The sequence below is a fragment of the Anolis carolinensis genome, chromosome 3 (genome assembly GCF_035594765.1).
Source record: "Anolis carolinensis isolate JA03-04 chromosome 3, rAnoCar3.1.pri, whole genome shotgun sequence".
Classification (NCBI taxonomy): domain Eukaryota; kingdom Metazoa; phylum Chordata; class Lepidosauria; order Squamata; family Dactyloidae; genus Anolis; species Anolis carolinensis.
The window spans coordinates 245,799,940-245,816,705 of record NC_085843.1 but is presented as its reverse complement, the minus strand read 5'-3'; the positions used below and the strand labels follow the sequence as shown (position 1 = coordinate 245,816,705).

Sequence of the window (16,766 nt, the reverse complement as noted above, 5' to 3'; positions counted from 1 at the left end):
TATAAATATATATGCATACAAACGTGTATATCCATATAGATAATCATACACACACACACACACACACACACATATATATATATATACACACATATATACATATAGGTAATCTATTACACACACACACATATTACACACATTATATTCACACACATACATACATAATACATATGCATACATATTGGTAATCAACTATAATATATAGGTAATCAAATATAAATATATATACATACCATATAATCAATTATATATATATATATATATATATATATATATATATATATATACACACACACACACACAGTCACATATACACAGACATATATACATATGGGTAATCAATTACACACACATATTACACACATTATATTCGCATACATACATATATACGTATAGGTAATCAAATATATACACATACGTATATCCACATAGATAATCATTATATATACACATACACATATGCACACATAATACATATACATGCACACATATATACATATAGATAATCAATTATACACACATATATTGCACACACATATTCACAAACATACATACATAATGCATATACATATATATACATAAAGGTAATCAGTTATAATATATAGGTAATCAGATATTATATATAGTGTGTGTGCGCAATATGTGTAATGTTATCTGTTGACGTGACTCTTCTGAAAATATTTGAAGACTGAGACGGGAAATATTGACAAACTTCCTTGCGCCTGGATTGGCTATTTTTAATACTCTCCATCCAATCGAACATTAATTCCAATACGTTTTAAAACGTGGTGGCTCTTTTGATAAAACTGGCATTTCTCCTCAATGTCATTTTCTTCCAATCTTGGGGTATTTCTAATTTTAAAAAATCAAGAAGGAACCATCACGTGTTTGCTTCACTTCCCCCACTGAAATCCATGGGGTTTAATATGTGTTTTCTCGGAAGTCAATCCCAGCGCTTTTACGGCCATTGACGCCCTCGTTCTTCTTGGCTGCTGCAGGATCGCTCCCACGAATTTTGGGGGGGAACTTTTCATTATCGGACTTATTATATTATCTTGAATAATAGTAATATGGAATACTAATGATAAATAATAATATGAAATAATTAATAATGATAAGAAATAATAATGATAGATTTCATAGTTTTCCGGAGGTTACTTTTTTTGTTTGTTTATGTATTGATAAACAAACAGTCCTGCACATCGATCCATCCGCGTGATGAAAAGCAATTATATGGTCAGTGGTAGACCCGGATCATGCCATTAACTGGCTTTCAAACTGCATAATATGGGTCTACACTGTTCAAACTGCACGGTGTGGCAGTGTGGATCCGGCCAAAGAGAGGGAAAATCAGCCTCAAACACAGCCTGCATTTTGTGGGAATGCCGTGTGGGTTTCGGAAAGAAACACCCCCCAGTTTTTTTATTGCAAGCACCACTGAACACTTCACTCCATACAAGGCAAACCCACATAAGGTTATTCAGTGTGCCATTCAGCCGAGCGAGACATTGGGCGCATCAATCTACACTGAAGAAAGAATGCGGCTTGGCACCACTTTGACTGCCATGGCTCCATGGCATGGAAACATGGGAGGTGTCGTTTTACAAGGTCTTTAACTTCAATGTGTTGTTGAAGGCTTGCATGGCCTGAATCACTGGGTTGCTGTGAGTTGTATGGCATGTTCCAGAAGCAGTCTCTCCTGACGTTTCGCCCACATCTATGGCAGGCATTCTCAGAGGTTGTGAGGTCCGTTGGAAAATAAGCTAGTGAGGTTTATAATATATCTGTTGAATAATGTCTACAGTGGGAGAAAGAACTCTTGTCTGTTGAAGCTAGTGTGAATGTTGCAATTAGCCACCTCCATTAACATTGAATGGCCTTGCAGCTTCAAAGCCTGGCTGATTCCTGCCTGGGGGAATCCTTTGCTCGGAAGTGTTAGCTGAAAGGCCATTCAATGCTAATCAACGTGGCTAATCAAGGTGACGTTATTCTAAATGTGAAAAGACATTTAGTAAAGTGCAAAGTTTTTAAAACTTTGTGTTTTTAAATACATTACAACTGTACCTTCGATTCACTTCTGACACGATAAATAAATAAGTTGCCACTGAATAGCTTTTCAGCTTCAAAACCTGGCTTCTTCCTGCCTAGGGGAATCCTTTGTGGGGAACTGATTAGCTGCCCTGATTGTTTCCAATCTGGAATTCCCCTGCTTTCTGAATGTTGTTCTTTATTAACTGTAATGATTTTAGAAGTGTTTAATACTGGTAGCCAGATTGTGTTCATTTTCATGGTTTCCTCCTTTCTGTTGAAATTGTCCACGTGCTGGTGGATTTCAATGGCTTCTCTGTGGAGTTTGACATAGTAGTTGTCCAATGCTAATCAAGGTGGCCAATTGCAGCATTCACACTTGCCTCCAGCAGACAAGAGTTCTTTCTCCCACCCTGGACATTATTCCACAGATATATAAACCCCAGTTGCCTAGTTTTCAACAGACCTCACAACCTCTGAGGATGCCTGCCATAGACTTGAGCAAAACGTCAGGAGAGAATGCTTCTGGAACATGGCCATACACGCCTGAAAACTCACAGCAACCCAGAGTTTAACTTCCTCTGAGTACTGGTACCTCACTAAACTACAGCTCCCAGGGTTCCATAGCATTGAGCCATGGCAGCTAAAGTAGAGTCAAGCTGCAATGCAGAAAGGCCCTTTGTTATTGTTAAGCTGGTGTGGGGCTGTACTTTAACGTGTTGCCCTGAGGTCAACTGTGTCCAGGCGCAGTCACAACCCTCACACGCAATATTTCAGCTTCATTGGGACAATGGGAGTAATGGCTGGCCCTGGTCAAGACCCTGAGCATCCCAGGGGGAGCAGGTTAAGATAGGCAGACCTATTCACACGCGCCACCACCAGACAAGAATAATCCTGCCAGTGTTTCCTCGGAAGCAAGTCCTTCCACATTCAGTGGGACTGTCTCCCTGGTAGGGCTCTTGAAGCTCTAGTCGCGTGATGAGGATGGGCTCGACATCTGCATTTCTGGTGTACATAGGAAGTCCATTGCGCTTCCCACCTTCTATTGCCGCTGCCTTTCAGAGCCGGGGGGGGGGGGGGGAGGAGGCATCCTAGATTTAGGCGCATCCCATAAAAGCGCTCCACCTGCGGAAGGAAATGCTTAGGCGGCGGGCAGCAGCAACCCTGGCCCGTCCGATTTTGTTCATTTTCTTGTTCTCTTCCTTTCTCTTGAAATTGTCCACATGCTTGTGGATTTCAACAGAAAGAAAGGAGGAAATCATGACCTCACAACCTCTGAGGATGCCTGCCATAGATGTGGGCGAAACGTCAGGAGAGAATGCTTCTTGGAGCATAGCCATACAGCACGGAAAACTCACAGCAACCCAGAATTGATACCGTTTAAGCAACTGCCATGGCTCAAGCTCTCGAACCCTGGGAGATGCAGTTTGGTGAGGCCCCAGCGCTCTTGGACTGAGAAGGCTGAATACTTTGTGGAACCACAACTCCCATGGTTCCGTAACATTGAGTCCTGACTGTTAAAGGGGGGTCAGTCTGACTGCTTTAATTCTGCAATGAAAGCTCAACCTGTATGTCTTCCCATCTGCAGTATTAAGGTGACCTGGTTGTTGTGTGTTTTCCTGGCTGTGTGGCCATGTTCCAGAAGTGTTCTTTCCTGACGTTTCGCCCACATCCATGGCAGGCATCCTCAGAGGTTGTGAGGCATAGCTGAGGATGCCTGCCATAGATGTGGGCGAAACGTCAGGAGAGAATGCTTCTGGAACATGGCCATACAGCCCGGAAAACACACAGCAACCCTGTGATCCCGGCCACGAAAGCCTACGACAACACATTAAGGTGACCCTGCACGAATATCATAGGTTTTCTTAGTCAAGAAACTTTCATAGGCACTTGGTATTCTCACCCAAGTACTAACTAACGCTGATCCTTTCAATAGCTTTCAATATTAGGTGGTATCTACTGCTTTTAAGGCTGGGCTTTCAAACCGTTTTCATGGAGGCCACATCAGCCTTACAGTTGCTTTCATTGAATCAATGGACAGAGAATCTATGGATGCAGAAGGCCAACTATAATTATTTAACATGTGGTCATTCTTTAGTTTTCACTCAGTTTTCACCCAACAGCATTTGTGACTCTGAGGTTGGGGAAAGGTTTAAGGACACTTTAAAAACAGACATCATATCCATAAGATTTGTGTCGTGACCAAACAAACCAAACTACAGCCTTCCAGATGTCACTGTATGACAATTCCCATCAGCTCTAGTAATAATGTCTAATGATAAGGAATACAGAAGTTGTAGTCCAATATCTGGAGGACAACATAAAATGGCATGGCAGATCAGATTTGGCCCGCATGAGCACGACACATTTGCTCTAGCTAAGGTCTAAACTTATCTTTTGAACCTCTTCAGAATGCCAATAGCACAACCCAAACCCCACCAGCTAAGCCAAATCCTATTTGGACTTCAATTCCCACAATATCACCATTCAAGGAATGCCCTGTTCCAGAGTTATGCCAAAGGAGTAAAACCTTCTTAGCAAACAACTGATAGCATCTGGTATTCCATAGTAGTCCCCCATCCAAGTTAAGCAGGGTCAACCCTGCTTAACTTCCAAGATATGGTGCCTGCAGCAAACCAACGGTGGGCTTCTCCATCCAGAGGGGTAGGCTTCCTCCTTCCTGAGAAGTATGGCAAGCTCTTTTTAGGAAAACTTCCTTCTCCGGGAATAAGGTCCAAGTATCTTCAGTCCGCCAGATCAGTTCGAGGACTTTGCATGGATTTGGTCTTGACTTCTGAGTGTGGAAGCTGGAAGCAGGGGTCTCTTCCTTCTCTGGAAGGAACCTCCCCAAGATGTGAAGAAGCTGCTGGTATGAATTAAACACTCAACTGTATGGGGCCAAGATTCATGAACGCTACCGCAATTTTATCTGTTAGTTTCAGCAATGGAATGTACACATTCCTGCTTAGGTTCTTGATCATGAACACAAAGCACTGTGATTTCTGATACTATCCATCCATCGATCTATCTATCTATCCATAAAATCGTTTTTATGTATCTGCTTTAAACTCGTGGACTTTTAAAAATAAATAAATGTTTAATTGAACATTAACTCGCATTCTGTCTAGTAGAAGTTCGTGTTGAATTGGGCTGAGTTAAGGCTCTCAGTCTAACACAGGCACCCAAAAGGTCGAAATGGACTGCGGATCAAGATGCCTGACAAAAAGAGACCGCATTCGTATTCGGAAATAACATTTGGCTAATATTAAGTGCAATAATATTAATGGCATGTTGTTGTTTTGTTCCGAAGTATGCTTATTTGGAAACACATTCCATTAAAAAGTAATGGGACTATTGGTAAATAGGCTGTTTAGGATTAGGCTCCATACATTCGGGAAGAAAACAATACACACACACATATATTTATGATATAGAGAAAGATACTGCTGTGCATTTGAACATGGTACTTTTTAAGACTGTGATCAATATATTTATTGGAAATCAGGTTTTACAGAAAGTTATTACAATTCGGGGTAAATGAGAATGGGTATAGAAAATACTGACAAGTTTACTGTTTATCGGGTTGTACACAATGCCAATCTGAAGAAATAATTTTCAAATAACACTGAACTTTCCTGGACCTTCCACAGATATATAAATCTCACTTGCCTACTTTCCAACAGACCTCACAACATCTGAGGATGCCTGCCTTAGATGTGGGCGAAACGTCAGGAGAGAATGCTTCTGGAACATGGCCATGCAGACCGGAAAACTCACAGCAATCCAGTGATTTCGGCCACGAAAGCCTTCGACAACATATTCAGATAATAGTATTTTATTGTTTCTGAGCACATGGCTTCCTGGGAGCAAACGCCATATAGTTTGAATTCTTCCCACCTAAGTGTTTATATTCGGCTCAGTGTAGAAAATTACATCCTGAGCTTTAAAAATCTCTTATTTTGCAAATTTTTTAAAAAAAATCAAAACGCAGCTGCAATTCAGACCTCAGGAACTGGAATTGACTTGAAACAGTTGTACTACAAACTGAGCCATGATAGTATTTATAAACGTAGTGGTGTCACTAATACGAAGAGTCCCTATACTGGTAGAAATTCGGGATAAAAATAAGTAAATAAAATAAAACAATACAATTTTGACCTTGGTATTTTGCTTTTCGAAATCATACAGCGAAATAAACAAGGGCTCAATGCAACCACATGCCCCTTACCTGGATTAAGGCCCATTAAACACAACCGGGGTTACTTCTAGGTAGGTAAATAAAAGATTGCCCTGTCCACACGGGTCCCAAGGCTAAGCCCACCCCTATAGCAAGACAAGGGAAGGCGCAAAGCAGCTCCGGCTCAAAACAGTAGCCTTCCCGCCACCCTGCTGGGCCGAGAGGCGATAAATGAATGCCTCGAATAAATAAATAGGGGTTTTGTTTTGTTTTTGAGACGCAGCAAGCTGCTGGGGCCTTTCTGCGGCGGCTCTGGCTTTTCTAGATGTATTTGTATTATTATTTTCCTTTTCCTGGAAGGGCGAAGGGAGGGAGTGGGTGAATCTGAGAGCCTGGATGGGGACAGGAATGAATGGGCGCTGGCCTCCAGCCATGGCAAGACCAGGCTTGATCCGAGGCGCCCAGTCCTGCTGGCAGGAGCACCCCCATTCATGGGGGGGGGGGAGGCTTGTTTGCAATCCAGGCCCCCAGCCTTGAACGGCGAAGGCTTCCTTTGCTCCCCAGGCATTGGAGCCATGTTTTCCCAGCAAAGGCCTGGAGGACTGGGGCGCAGAAGGGAAACCCTCTGGCCCGGCTCAGCTCCCTGCTTTGGGTCGTGGCCTGGCCTGCTTCCCAGCTCCTTCCTCTTCTCCCCACCCAACAACATCCCCCATCCTTTCCCTCCGCCTTCTTTTGAAACATTTCTCCAGTTGTCTGCAAAACGCCAGACCAGGGGCACCTGGATGACATGTTGGGAAGCGTCTCCCCTGGAGAAAGCAAGGACAGAGGGTTTATTTCTCCCCTTTTTGCCTCGCTTTTGAAATGCGGAGCTGTAGCAAGATTGGGCTGTCCAGACTGGGCAGGACTCTGGTTTACTTTAGGATTGTTTGCCTAAGAGTATCTCAACAGACCAAGGCTCCCGTTCTCATCTTTGATGTTCATTCATACATCTACATTCCCAAACACACGCGCAGAGACCTACAGAACTATAGCAAACCTGGGTTGCTGTGAGTTTTCCTGGCCATGTTCCAGAAGCAGTCTCTCCTGACATTTGTGGTAGACATCCTCCGAAGTTGTGAGGTTTGTTGGAAACTAAGCAAGTGAGGTTTATATATCTCTGGAAGGCCCAGGATGGGAGAAAGAACTGTTGTCCCTTAGAGGCAAGTGTGGATATTGCAATCAATCACCTTGATTGGCATTGAAAAGCCTTGCAGCTTCAAAGGCTGGTTTTTCAATGTTTAGTTTCCAGTAAATCTCAGTCACAACCTCTGAGGATGCCTGCCACAGATGCGGGCGAAACGTCAAGAGATAATGTTTATGGAACATGGCCATACAGCCCGGAAAACTCAAAGCAACCTAGTGGTTCCAGCCATGAAAGCCTTCGACAACACATACAGCAAATCTGTCAGCCCCCGCCTTTATTAATAATTTCCATCAACTCTACTAACTCTACCAATTGCTTCTTTTGTAGCCACTCTGTCTTTCAGGCTGGATTTACATTGCCACAGATGCGGTTTGAATCTGCATCATATGGTCGGTATAAACTTAAATAATGCAGTTCAGTGCAGTTGAAATGCATCATATGGGTCTCCTCTGACCATATAACACAGCTGCAAAACTGCATTTTAAACAGTTTGAATCAGGGAATGGATCTACGCTGCCATATAATGCAGTTGCAAAAATGTAGATCCAGTCCGTGATTTTCCTCTGTGGTTTTCCTCTCTCAAAAGCGCACACCTTGCCAGATGAAATCCCTGCCTTGCAAACGACAAGATCTTCCTCTTGCTGCGGTTGTTGTTTCTCCTCCTCCTCCTGTTCTTTTTCCTTCTTCTTCCCCGCTCTTGTTTTTCTCCGAGTCCGCAACATGTGGGAGAAAGAAAAAAAAGATGCCCCTCGGCGAAGGGTTAGGATTGGTGCCTGTTTGTTTCCCTCCACTTATCCCTCCCACATTTCTTTTCTTTCCTTCCTTCCTTCTCTCTATTTGGGACCCCAAACTTCCCTGGGGTTTTAGGCACTGACTTCCTCAGTGGAGCGAAATGTGACTTCGGGATGAACTCGCCCAGTGCCCAGCTGGCTCCCAGGCTTGTGGTGGGGAGGGGAGGGGGGGCGTTACAGAGAGAGAGAGAGAGAGAGAGAGAGAGAGAGAGAGGAGAGAGAGAGGGGGGAGAGAGAGAAGGGGACCCTGACGAAAGCGGAACTGGCTGGGGCCCATACAAATCAGCAAGGAGCTCGTCCCTCCGCGCAGTGAGTGGATAATATCGGAGCTTGTTGCTGATCAGCATCAGCAGGGAAAGAGAGAGCGAAAGGCGGGGGCGGGGGGCAGAGAGAGCGAGAGAGCGAGAAAGAGTGAGAGAGAGAGATTGCGAGAGGGATAGAGGGGGAAAGCAAAAAGCCCACCAGGCTTGGAAAGCCAGAGCAACAAGAGCAGCAGCCGGAGCAGATCTCCCAGCCAGGACTTGAAGGCAGGAAGGAAGGAAGGAAGGCAGGAGTGGGATCCGCCTCCAGAGCGACCTCGGATCCCGGGCATTAGCAGCAACAGCAGAAGCAGCAGCAGCAGCAGGTGGTGGTGGGCGCTGCCATGCTGTCCCCTGGCTACTCGGAGCCGCCTCCTGAGGCCCCGGCGTCGCTGCTGCACCAGGCCAAGGAGCCCGGCGGAGAGCAGCAAGGCGAGCTGAGCCCGGCTCCGCACAAGACGGCGTCGTCCTCCTCTTCCTCGTCCTCTGTCTCGGCGGCGGCGGCGGAGAAAGGCGACCCTTCGCAGAAGCCTCCCTACTCCTACGTGGCCCTGATCGCCATGGCCATCCGCGAGAGCACCGAGAAGCGCCTCACGCTGTCGGGCATCTACCAGTACATCATCGGCAAGTTCCCTTTCTACGAGAAGAACAAGAAGGGCTGGCAGAACAGCATCCGGCACAACCTGAGCCTCAACGAGTGCTTCATCAAGGTGCCGCGCGAGGGCGGCGGGGAGCGCAAGGGCAACTACTGGACGCTGGACCCGGCCTGCGAGGACATGTTCGAGAAGGGCAACTACCGCCGACGACGACGCATGAAGCGCCCCTTCCGCCCGCCCGCAGGACACTTCCAGCCCGGGAAGAGCCTCTTCGGGCCCGAGGCCGCCGGGTATGGCTACCTGGCCGCGCCGCCCGCCAAGTACCTCCAGGCGCCCTTCCTCAACGCCGCCGCCGCCTCCTGGTCGCAGCCCCCGCCGCCGCCTCCGCCGCCGCAACCCCAGGCGGGCTCCTACGCGGCCTGCCAGATGGAAGCCGGCGGCAACGGGGGCAGCCTCAGCCCGGTCAAGAGCGTGGGCCTCTCGCCGCACGCCGGCAACGCCTACGGGCCCTACGCGCGGCTCCCCGCCGCCATGGTGAACTCCTACAACGGCATGGGCGCAGCCCACCACCACCACCCGCACGCCCACCACCCGCACCACCACCACCACCCCCACGCCCACCACCACCATCACCACCACCACCACGCCGCCGCCCAGGCCGTCGCCGCCGCCGCCGCAGCCGCCGCCGCCGCCGCTTCCTCCGCCTCCTCGCCCTCCTCCTCGTCGTCCTCCTCGGCGGCCGCAGTGGTCGGCAGCCCCGCCGCCTCGCCCCAAACGGCGCCCAACGGGGCCTCCGCCGTCGCCGCCGCCGCCGCCCTCCAGTTCGCCTGCGCCCGGCAGCCGCCCGAGCTGGCCATGATGCACTGCTCCTACTGGGAGCACGAGGGGAGCAAGCACGGCGCCCTCCACGCACGCATCGACCTCTGAGCGCCCGCCCGGACCCCCGACACACACGCACACACACGCAGGCACGCACGCCCCTTCGGGACCCCGCACCACCAAGGGAGAGGAGAGAAGCCACGATCTGTGTCTCGCAAATGTATATATTGGGTGGCCTTGATTGTTTCTCATCCTTGCCCCCTCCATCAGTATATGACAGGGACTGTCAGTGCCAAAAACAAAAAAAAAATAACGGGGTCTGTGTCTCTCTAGTCTGTGTCTCTCAACTGCAGCGACTAAGATATCTGTTTTTGCATGGTAGAGCCACGCAGGGCCTAAGATTTCTGTCTCTCCAGCAGAGAACCCAAGATCTCTACAATGCAGGGCCTAAGATTTCTGTCTCTCCAATGTATATATTGGGTTGCTTTGATTGTTTCCTCATCCCTCCCCCCTCCAGCCATATATGACAGGGACTGTCAGTGTCCAGTTTGGGTCTCTCAACTGGAGCGACTAAGATCTCTGTTTCTTTACTGCAGAGCCCCCAATTTCTGTCATGCAGGGCCTAAGATTTCTGTCTCTCCGATAGAGAACCGAAGATCTTCGCAATGAAGAGCCTAAGATCTCTGTTTCTCCATTGTAGAGCCCCTAATTTATGTCATGTAGGGCCTAAGATTTCTGTGTCTCCAGCAGAGAACCGAAGATCTCAGCAATGCAGAGCCTAAGATCTCACAGTCTCAAATGTAGAGCCCAGGATTTCTGACTTTGTCATGCAAGGCCCAAAATTTCTGCCTTTCCCAGTCCAAGATCTCTGTCTCTGACAAATTTCTTCTCCGGTGTGAGAGGAAGGCAGAGAACTCTCCTCTGCCGCTTCTCTCTTTCCTAAACTCTTGTGGCTCTTTCTACCTCTTCCCACATAATATCTGTGGGGGCAAACCGAAGATTATCTCGGTTGTTTTCCTTCCTTCCTTCCTTCCTTCCTTCCTTCCTTCCTTCCTTCCTTCCTTCCTTCCTTCCTTCCTTCCTTCCTTCCTTCCTTCCTTCCTTCCTTCCTTCGACACCCGGTGAAATCTTGGAAAGGCAGAAAGAAAACCCACTTCTTTGCAATCCCGTTATTTTGTACCACCCGCCTTTCCTTGCAAGCAGTTTCCTTGTGGGTAGTCTCATTCATGGGAGAGATAGTCCCTTGGCTTTGATTTTTAGAAGGCGCAGGTCAGGAAAAGAAAAAAGAAAAACAAGGGAAGGAGAAAGTTAAATCTTATCTAGGCTGAAAGGGCGGCCTAGATTAATCTTCATTAATAGTGACCAAATAGATCAAATCCCTAAAGTGTTTTAAACTAAACTGAACTCCAATTTAAAGTGAAAGCAAGCCCTAAATGTAGAAAGAGGCCTTTCTATTTACTTCTAAATAAGCTCCAAGTGTGGGGAAGCGGGAAAAGAATGCGGTCTAGAAAAGCACCCAGTCAGCGAGGCGGCCCTCCATTGGCATCCCGTTAATCTCAATCGGTTTCAAATATCTCCTATTGCATGAAGTCTATCATCATCTCCTGAATGTTACTAAGTTATGACTGGCATTTAATATGCATCTGTCATCTCTAAAACACGACATTTTTTAACTGAAAATTCATTCTGAATAAGGTGAATTTTTAAATCACAGTTCTATAGAAAATTGGGATGCCTCTCCTTTGAGATACCTAAGGAGAATCCTTTGACTTTCCACAGAAGGACTTTCAGATCCATTAGTTTCTATTCTATACGTAGCATTGAAATAGGATTGGGGTCGCTGTATTGTCGAAGGCTTTCATGGCCGGAATCACTGGGTTGCTGTGAGTTTTCCGGGCTGTATGGCCATGTTCCAGAAACATTCTCTCACATCTATGGCAGGTATCCTCAGAGGTTGTGATGTATATTGGAAACTAGGCAAATGAGGTATATATATCTGTGGAAGGTCCAGAGCGGGAGACGAGTGTGGATGTTGCGATTGGCCACCTTGATTAGCACTGAAAAGCATTGCACCTTCAAAGTCTGGCTTTGAAGCTCGGTGAATCCTTTGTTGGGAGGTGTTAGCTGTCCCTAATTGTTTCATGTGTGTGTAATTCCCCCTGTGTTCTGAATGTTGTTCTTTATTTACTGTCCTGATTTTAGAGGGTTTTTTTTTACATAAAGGTACACAGTTTTATTCATTTCCATGGTTCCTCCTTTGAACAAAATCTGGCTACCAGTATTTTTAAAACTCTAAAATCAGGACAGTAAATAAAGAACAACACTAAAAAAAAAACATGGGAATTCCAGGCAGGAAGCAATCAGGGCCAGCTAACACCTCCCAACAAAGGATTCTCCCAGACTTTGAAGCTGCAGGGCTTTCCAAAGCTAATCAAGGTGATTAATTGCAACACTCACACTTGCCTCAAACAGACAAAAGTTCTTTCCCCCACCCTGGACCTTCCACAGATATATAAACCTCATTTGCCTAGTTTCCAACAAACTTCATAACCTCTGAGGATGCCTGCCATAGATGTGGATGAAACATCAGAGGAGAATGCTTCTGGAACATGGCCATACAGCCTGGAAAACTCATAGCAAGTCAGGATGGAGTCGTTTTACTTTGGGGGGAAGGATTTACTTATTTGGAGCCTTGATATTTAAATGAAGGCGACTCGTTTTAAGATAATTCCTGACCTGCCTGAAATCCCTAATTCCTGAGAGAGAGAAAAGATATATTATAATGTTGTGTGGAGGGGGGTTATAACAAATAATTCTTATTTTTCTGGGGGGGAAATGCAAAAACCTAAAGGCACGAGCCCTTTCCTAGCCTTCCTTTGAGGCTGCTCCACTGTGATACCACAATGTTCTTGTTGTTGTTTTTTGGGGAGGGGGAATTGCACTTCTTTGTCAAAGCTTTAGATTTCCTTTCCAAATAGTACTTATTGAGGGAGCCGGTTGTGTTCGGACTGGATCGCCCTTTTTTTCTAGTATCCCTGTCGATTTGAAACGCGAAGGACACTTGAGAACAATGGTTATGGATAATATGCGTATTTTTTCAAAGAGAGAGAAGAATGTGTTCTTCAAGAGAGAGTAATTTTATACCAAGCTAAAACTATTGGGACAAAAACGAAGACTGTTTCTCGGAATTGTGGTGAATATAGTAATAATAACGGAGGCTATTTTGTTTCCAAAATATATTATTGTTATATATTTTTTCAGTGGATGTTTAAGAGTGATTTTTATATATAAATATATATATATATATCTAGATCTATATCTATTTTGACCCGAATGATCTTGATTGTGTAGGTGAATCTGCCTTTGCTCTTTTTTTTTCCTCCTCTGCTTCTTCCTCGCCTTCTTCCAAAAGAAAGAAGTTTAAATATTTGGAGCTGAATGAGAGAAGCTGGGAAATGTGTTTATACCTTTTGGAGGAAGGGGAAGAAGCTCCAGCGATTTCCTGAATGATTTTTTTTTTTGTTATTGTGCCATTTGGGGACCAACTTTTCTAGAATTAACCTAGCACTTTTTATTGTATGCCGTAGCTTTGTATAGCCTCCAATAAAATGTTTTCTTTTCTCTTTTAACAGCGTCTGTTTTTTTTTTTCTTTCAGGCCAGACCTGACAATTTGTTTGCATGTGTTTCTAAAACTTTCCATAAATTGAGGCTTTGGCTGTGTAGATTTGTTGTTATGTGTTTTGGGTAGAATTGGGTTCTATGCTCCTGGTGAGATTTTCCTCCCTTCAATATTATGGCAAATGTTCCAGAAAATGGACTGGTAAGAATAGGAAGACTTCAAAATAATCTAAATTCTAAGTTTTGCCTTTCTTTTTTCCTTCTTTTTTTTAAAAAACATTGATCACCCGAAATACTGTGGAAATAACGCTTCCCTTTTGACGGAAACTCTGTCTTTGCGGATGGACTTTCTTAAGGATGCCCTGGACACTCGGCTTGGTCGTAAAAACCCCTTGTTTGGAATATGAATGGGATTTACGTCCAGGTAAGTTATTCTCCATTCAGTGGCTTTTATTTCCAAGACAATGCTCTTAAGTTTGAGGTTCTTCTCTTTGTATTCCTAGTGGCATGGGGACTTATGGCGAGCGAACCATGGATTTCAGAGGGTATTCTGGGTGCATCTAAATTGTATAATTAATGCAGTTTGATACTAGTTTAACTACTTTAACTGTCACGGCTCAAAGAATCAGGGAAGCTGTCGTTTGGTGAGGCACCAGGGCAGAGAAGGCTACAACTCCTAGGATCCCATAGTCTTGAGCCAGGGCGGTTAAAGTAGTGTCAAACTGCATCAATTCTACAGGCAAGGATTATTCAAAAGTGGGTTGCTGTGAGTTTTCCGGGCTGTATGGTCATGTTCTCTCCTGACGTTTGGCCCACATATATGGCAGGCATCCTCAGAGGTTGTGAGGTATATTGGGGAGATAGAACGGAATAAAAATAAAGTATTATGCAGTCATGCCGGCCACATAACCTTGGAGGTGTCTACTGACAACGCCGGCTCTTCGGCTTAGAAATGGAGATGAGCAACAAACCCCCAGAGTTGGACACGACTAGACTTAATGTCAGGGGAAACCTTCATATTATTATTATTATTATTATTATTATTATATTATTAGAAACCAGGCAAGGGAAGTTTATATATCTGTGGAAGGTCCAGGGTGGGAGAAAGAACTCTTTGTCTGTTGGAGGCAAGTGTGAATGTTGCAATTATTCACTTTAATTAGCATCAAAAAGCCTTGCAGATTCAAGGCCTAGCTGATTCCTGCCTGGGGGAATCCTTTGTTGGACATATAAACCTCCCTTGCCTAGTTTCCAACAGACCTCACAACCTCTGAGGATGCCTGCCATAGATGTGGGCGAAATGTCAGGAGAGAATGCTTCTGGAACATAGCCATGCAGCCCGGAAAACTCACAGCAACCCAGTGATTCCGGCCATGAAAGCCTTCGACAACATATTCAAAGGTGGTTTTGCCAGTTCTTTCTTCTGCTATATAGCCTATGGCATCTGGCATTCATTGGCTGTCAGTCATCTTGGGATGCATCTATATACACTGTAGAAATGGCTCAAGGCTATGGATTCCTGGGAGTTGTAGTTTTGTAATGCATCCAGCCTTCTCCGCTACAGAGTGCTCCTGCCTCACCATACTACAGATCCTCTGATTCCATTGCAATGAGCCATGACAGTTCGAGTGCCGTCAAACTGCATTAATTCCACAGTGGAGATCCACCCCGACTAACAAGGGCTACTTAAGATCCTGTATTTTCTATTTTCCCATTTCCATTGATCTTAACTGGGCTTTCTCTTTAACATATGTTGACAGAAAGGTAGAGCTAAGCAAGGCCTAGTTTGAAGGCTGGCTTGGGAAGGTCAGGCCTCATAAAATTACGATTATGGTTCTCATAAAATCATTATTATGATTCTTTTCGAATAGTTATTGGGGCTGAATTAACTGGGTTGATGCCGAAGGCGATCATTGCATGCACAGCTTCTGGGAGTTATGCCTGGAATGATTTTCTGGGGTATTTTTAAGGCGAATGTACTTGGGATGCCAGTTTTCTTCCTTGTTGTTTTTAACAAAAAAGTAAAAACATTGAGAGAAGGTGGGGAACACAAATAAAATCACCATCATTATTCTCCTCCTCCTCTTATAATTAAATGTGTTACCTCTGTCCCCTTTACCGGTAAGGTTGTGTTGTCAGAGAGCTGAGAAGAAAAAAAATATCAGGCGTTGGTGTGGTATTTATTTCAAAGTGCAAGGCCACTGAGAGAGGAAAATCTCCCTTACAAATCTCTGTATCTCTGTGTGTGGATTTTGTGTGGACAAATATACAATTAAGCGTGCCTACAACTTATTTGTAAACAGTAGTTTTTACTAGGAAGTAGATGCCAATGTGTTCAGTAGGACTTGCTTCTTAGGACGTAAATGTAGGGCTTGTAGCCTTATTTGGATGTAAATAGCCAGGGATAGATTTCAAGCAAAGCTACATTAGATACAAAAGGCTCTTCTTTATTTTCCCTTCTTAAAGGGAGGCATGTTTCCAATTTGCTTATTGTGGTGATATCTGCTTTTATTGTTAATATGGCTGCATTTCTTGCTTTATGACTGACCTTCATTCTCTGGCCTGAATTCTATTTGTAATCCGACTAGATAGACTCATGGGGTGCATCTACACTGTAAAATAGAGTCAGTTTAACACTTCAACTGCCAGGGCTTAATGGTATGGGAATTGTGGTTTTACAAGGTAAATTCCATTGCATTGAGCCATGGAGATTAAAGTGCAAACTGCTTTAATTATATAAATGCATTCATCGAATCAGTTGTTATTATGTTGCTGTGAGTTCTCCGGGCTGTATGGCCATGTCGCAGAAGCATCCTCAGAGGTTGTGAGGTCTGTTGGAAAATAATGGGATTAATATATCTGTGGAGTAATGTCTAGGATGGGAGAAAGAACTCTTGTCTGTTTGAGGCAAGTGTGAATGTTGCAATTAGCCACCTTATGTATTTATCATGTCAGAAGTGAACCGAGGGTACAGTTGTAATGTATTTAAAAATACAAACTTTTAAAAACTTGGCATTTGTCCTTTCACTTTTAGTATAATGCCACCTTGATTAGCATGGAATGGTCTTGCAGCTAACACCTCCCAACAAAGGATTCCCCTAGGCAGAAATCAGCCATGCTTTGAAGCTACAAGACCATTCAATGCTAATCAAGGAGGCTAATTGTATCATTCACACTTGCCACAAACAGACAAGAGTTCTTTCTCCCACCCTGGGTCTTCCACATATATATAAACCTCATTTGCCTATTTTCCA

The 16,766-nt window shown here is 45.0% G+C and overlaps 1 protein-coding gene across 1 annotated transcript; it reads left to right on the top strand.

The window, feature by feature from the left end:
* The first annotated feature begins 8,027 nt into the window (after nucleotides 1–8,027).
* foxl2 (forkhead box L2) lies at nucleotides 8,028–13,522 on the top strand. Its single transcript, XM_062976550.1, has one exon. The coding sequence runs from the start codon at nucleotides 8,823–8,825 to the stop codon at nucleotides 9,999–10,001; it is 1,179 nt and encodes a 392-aa protein (XP_062832620.1). The 5' UTR covers nucleotides 8,028–8,822; the 3' UTR covers nucleotides 10,002–13,522.
* The last annotated feature ends 3,244 nt before the right edge of the window (nucleotides 13,523–16,766 follow it).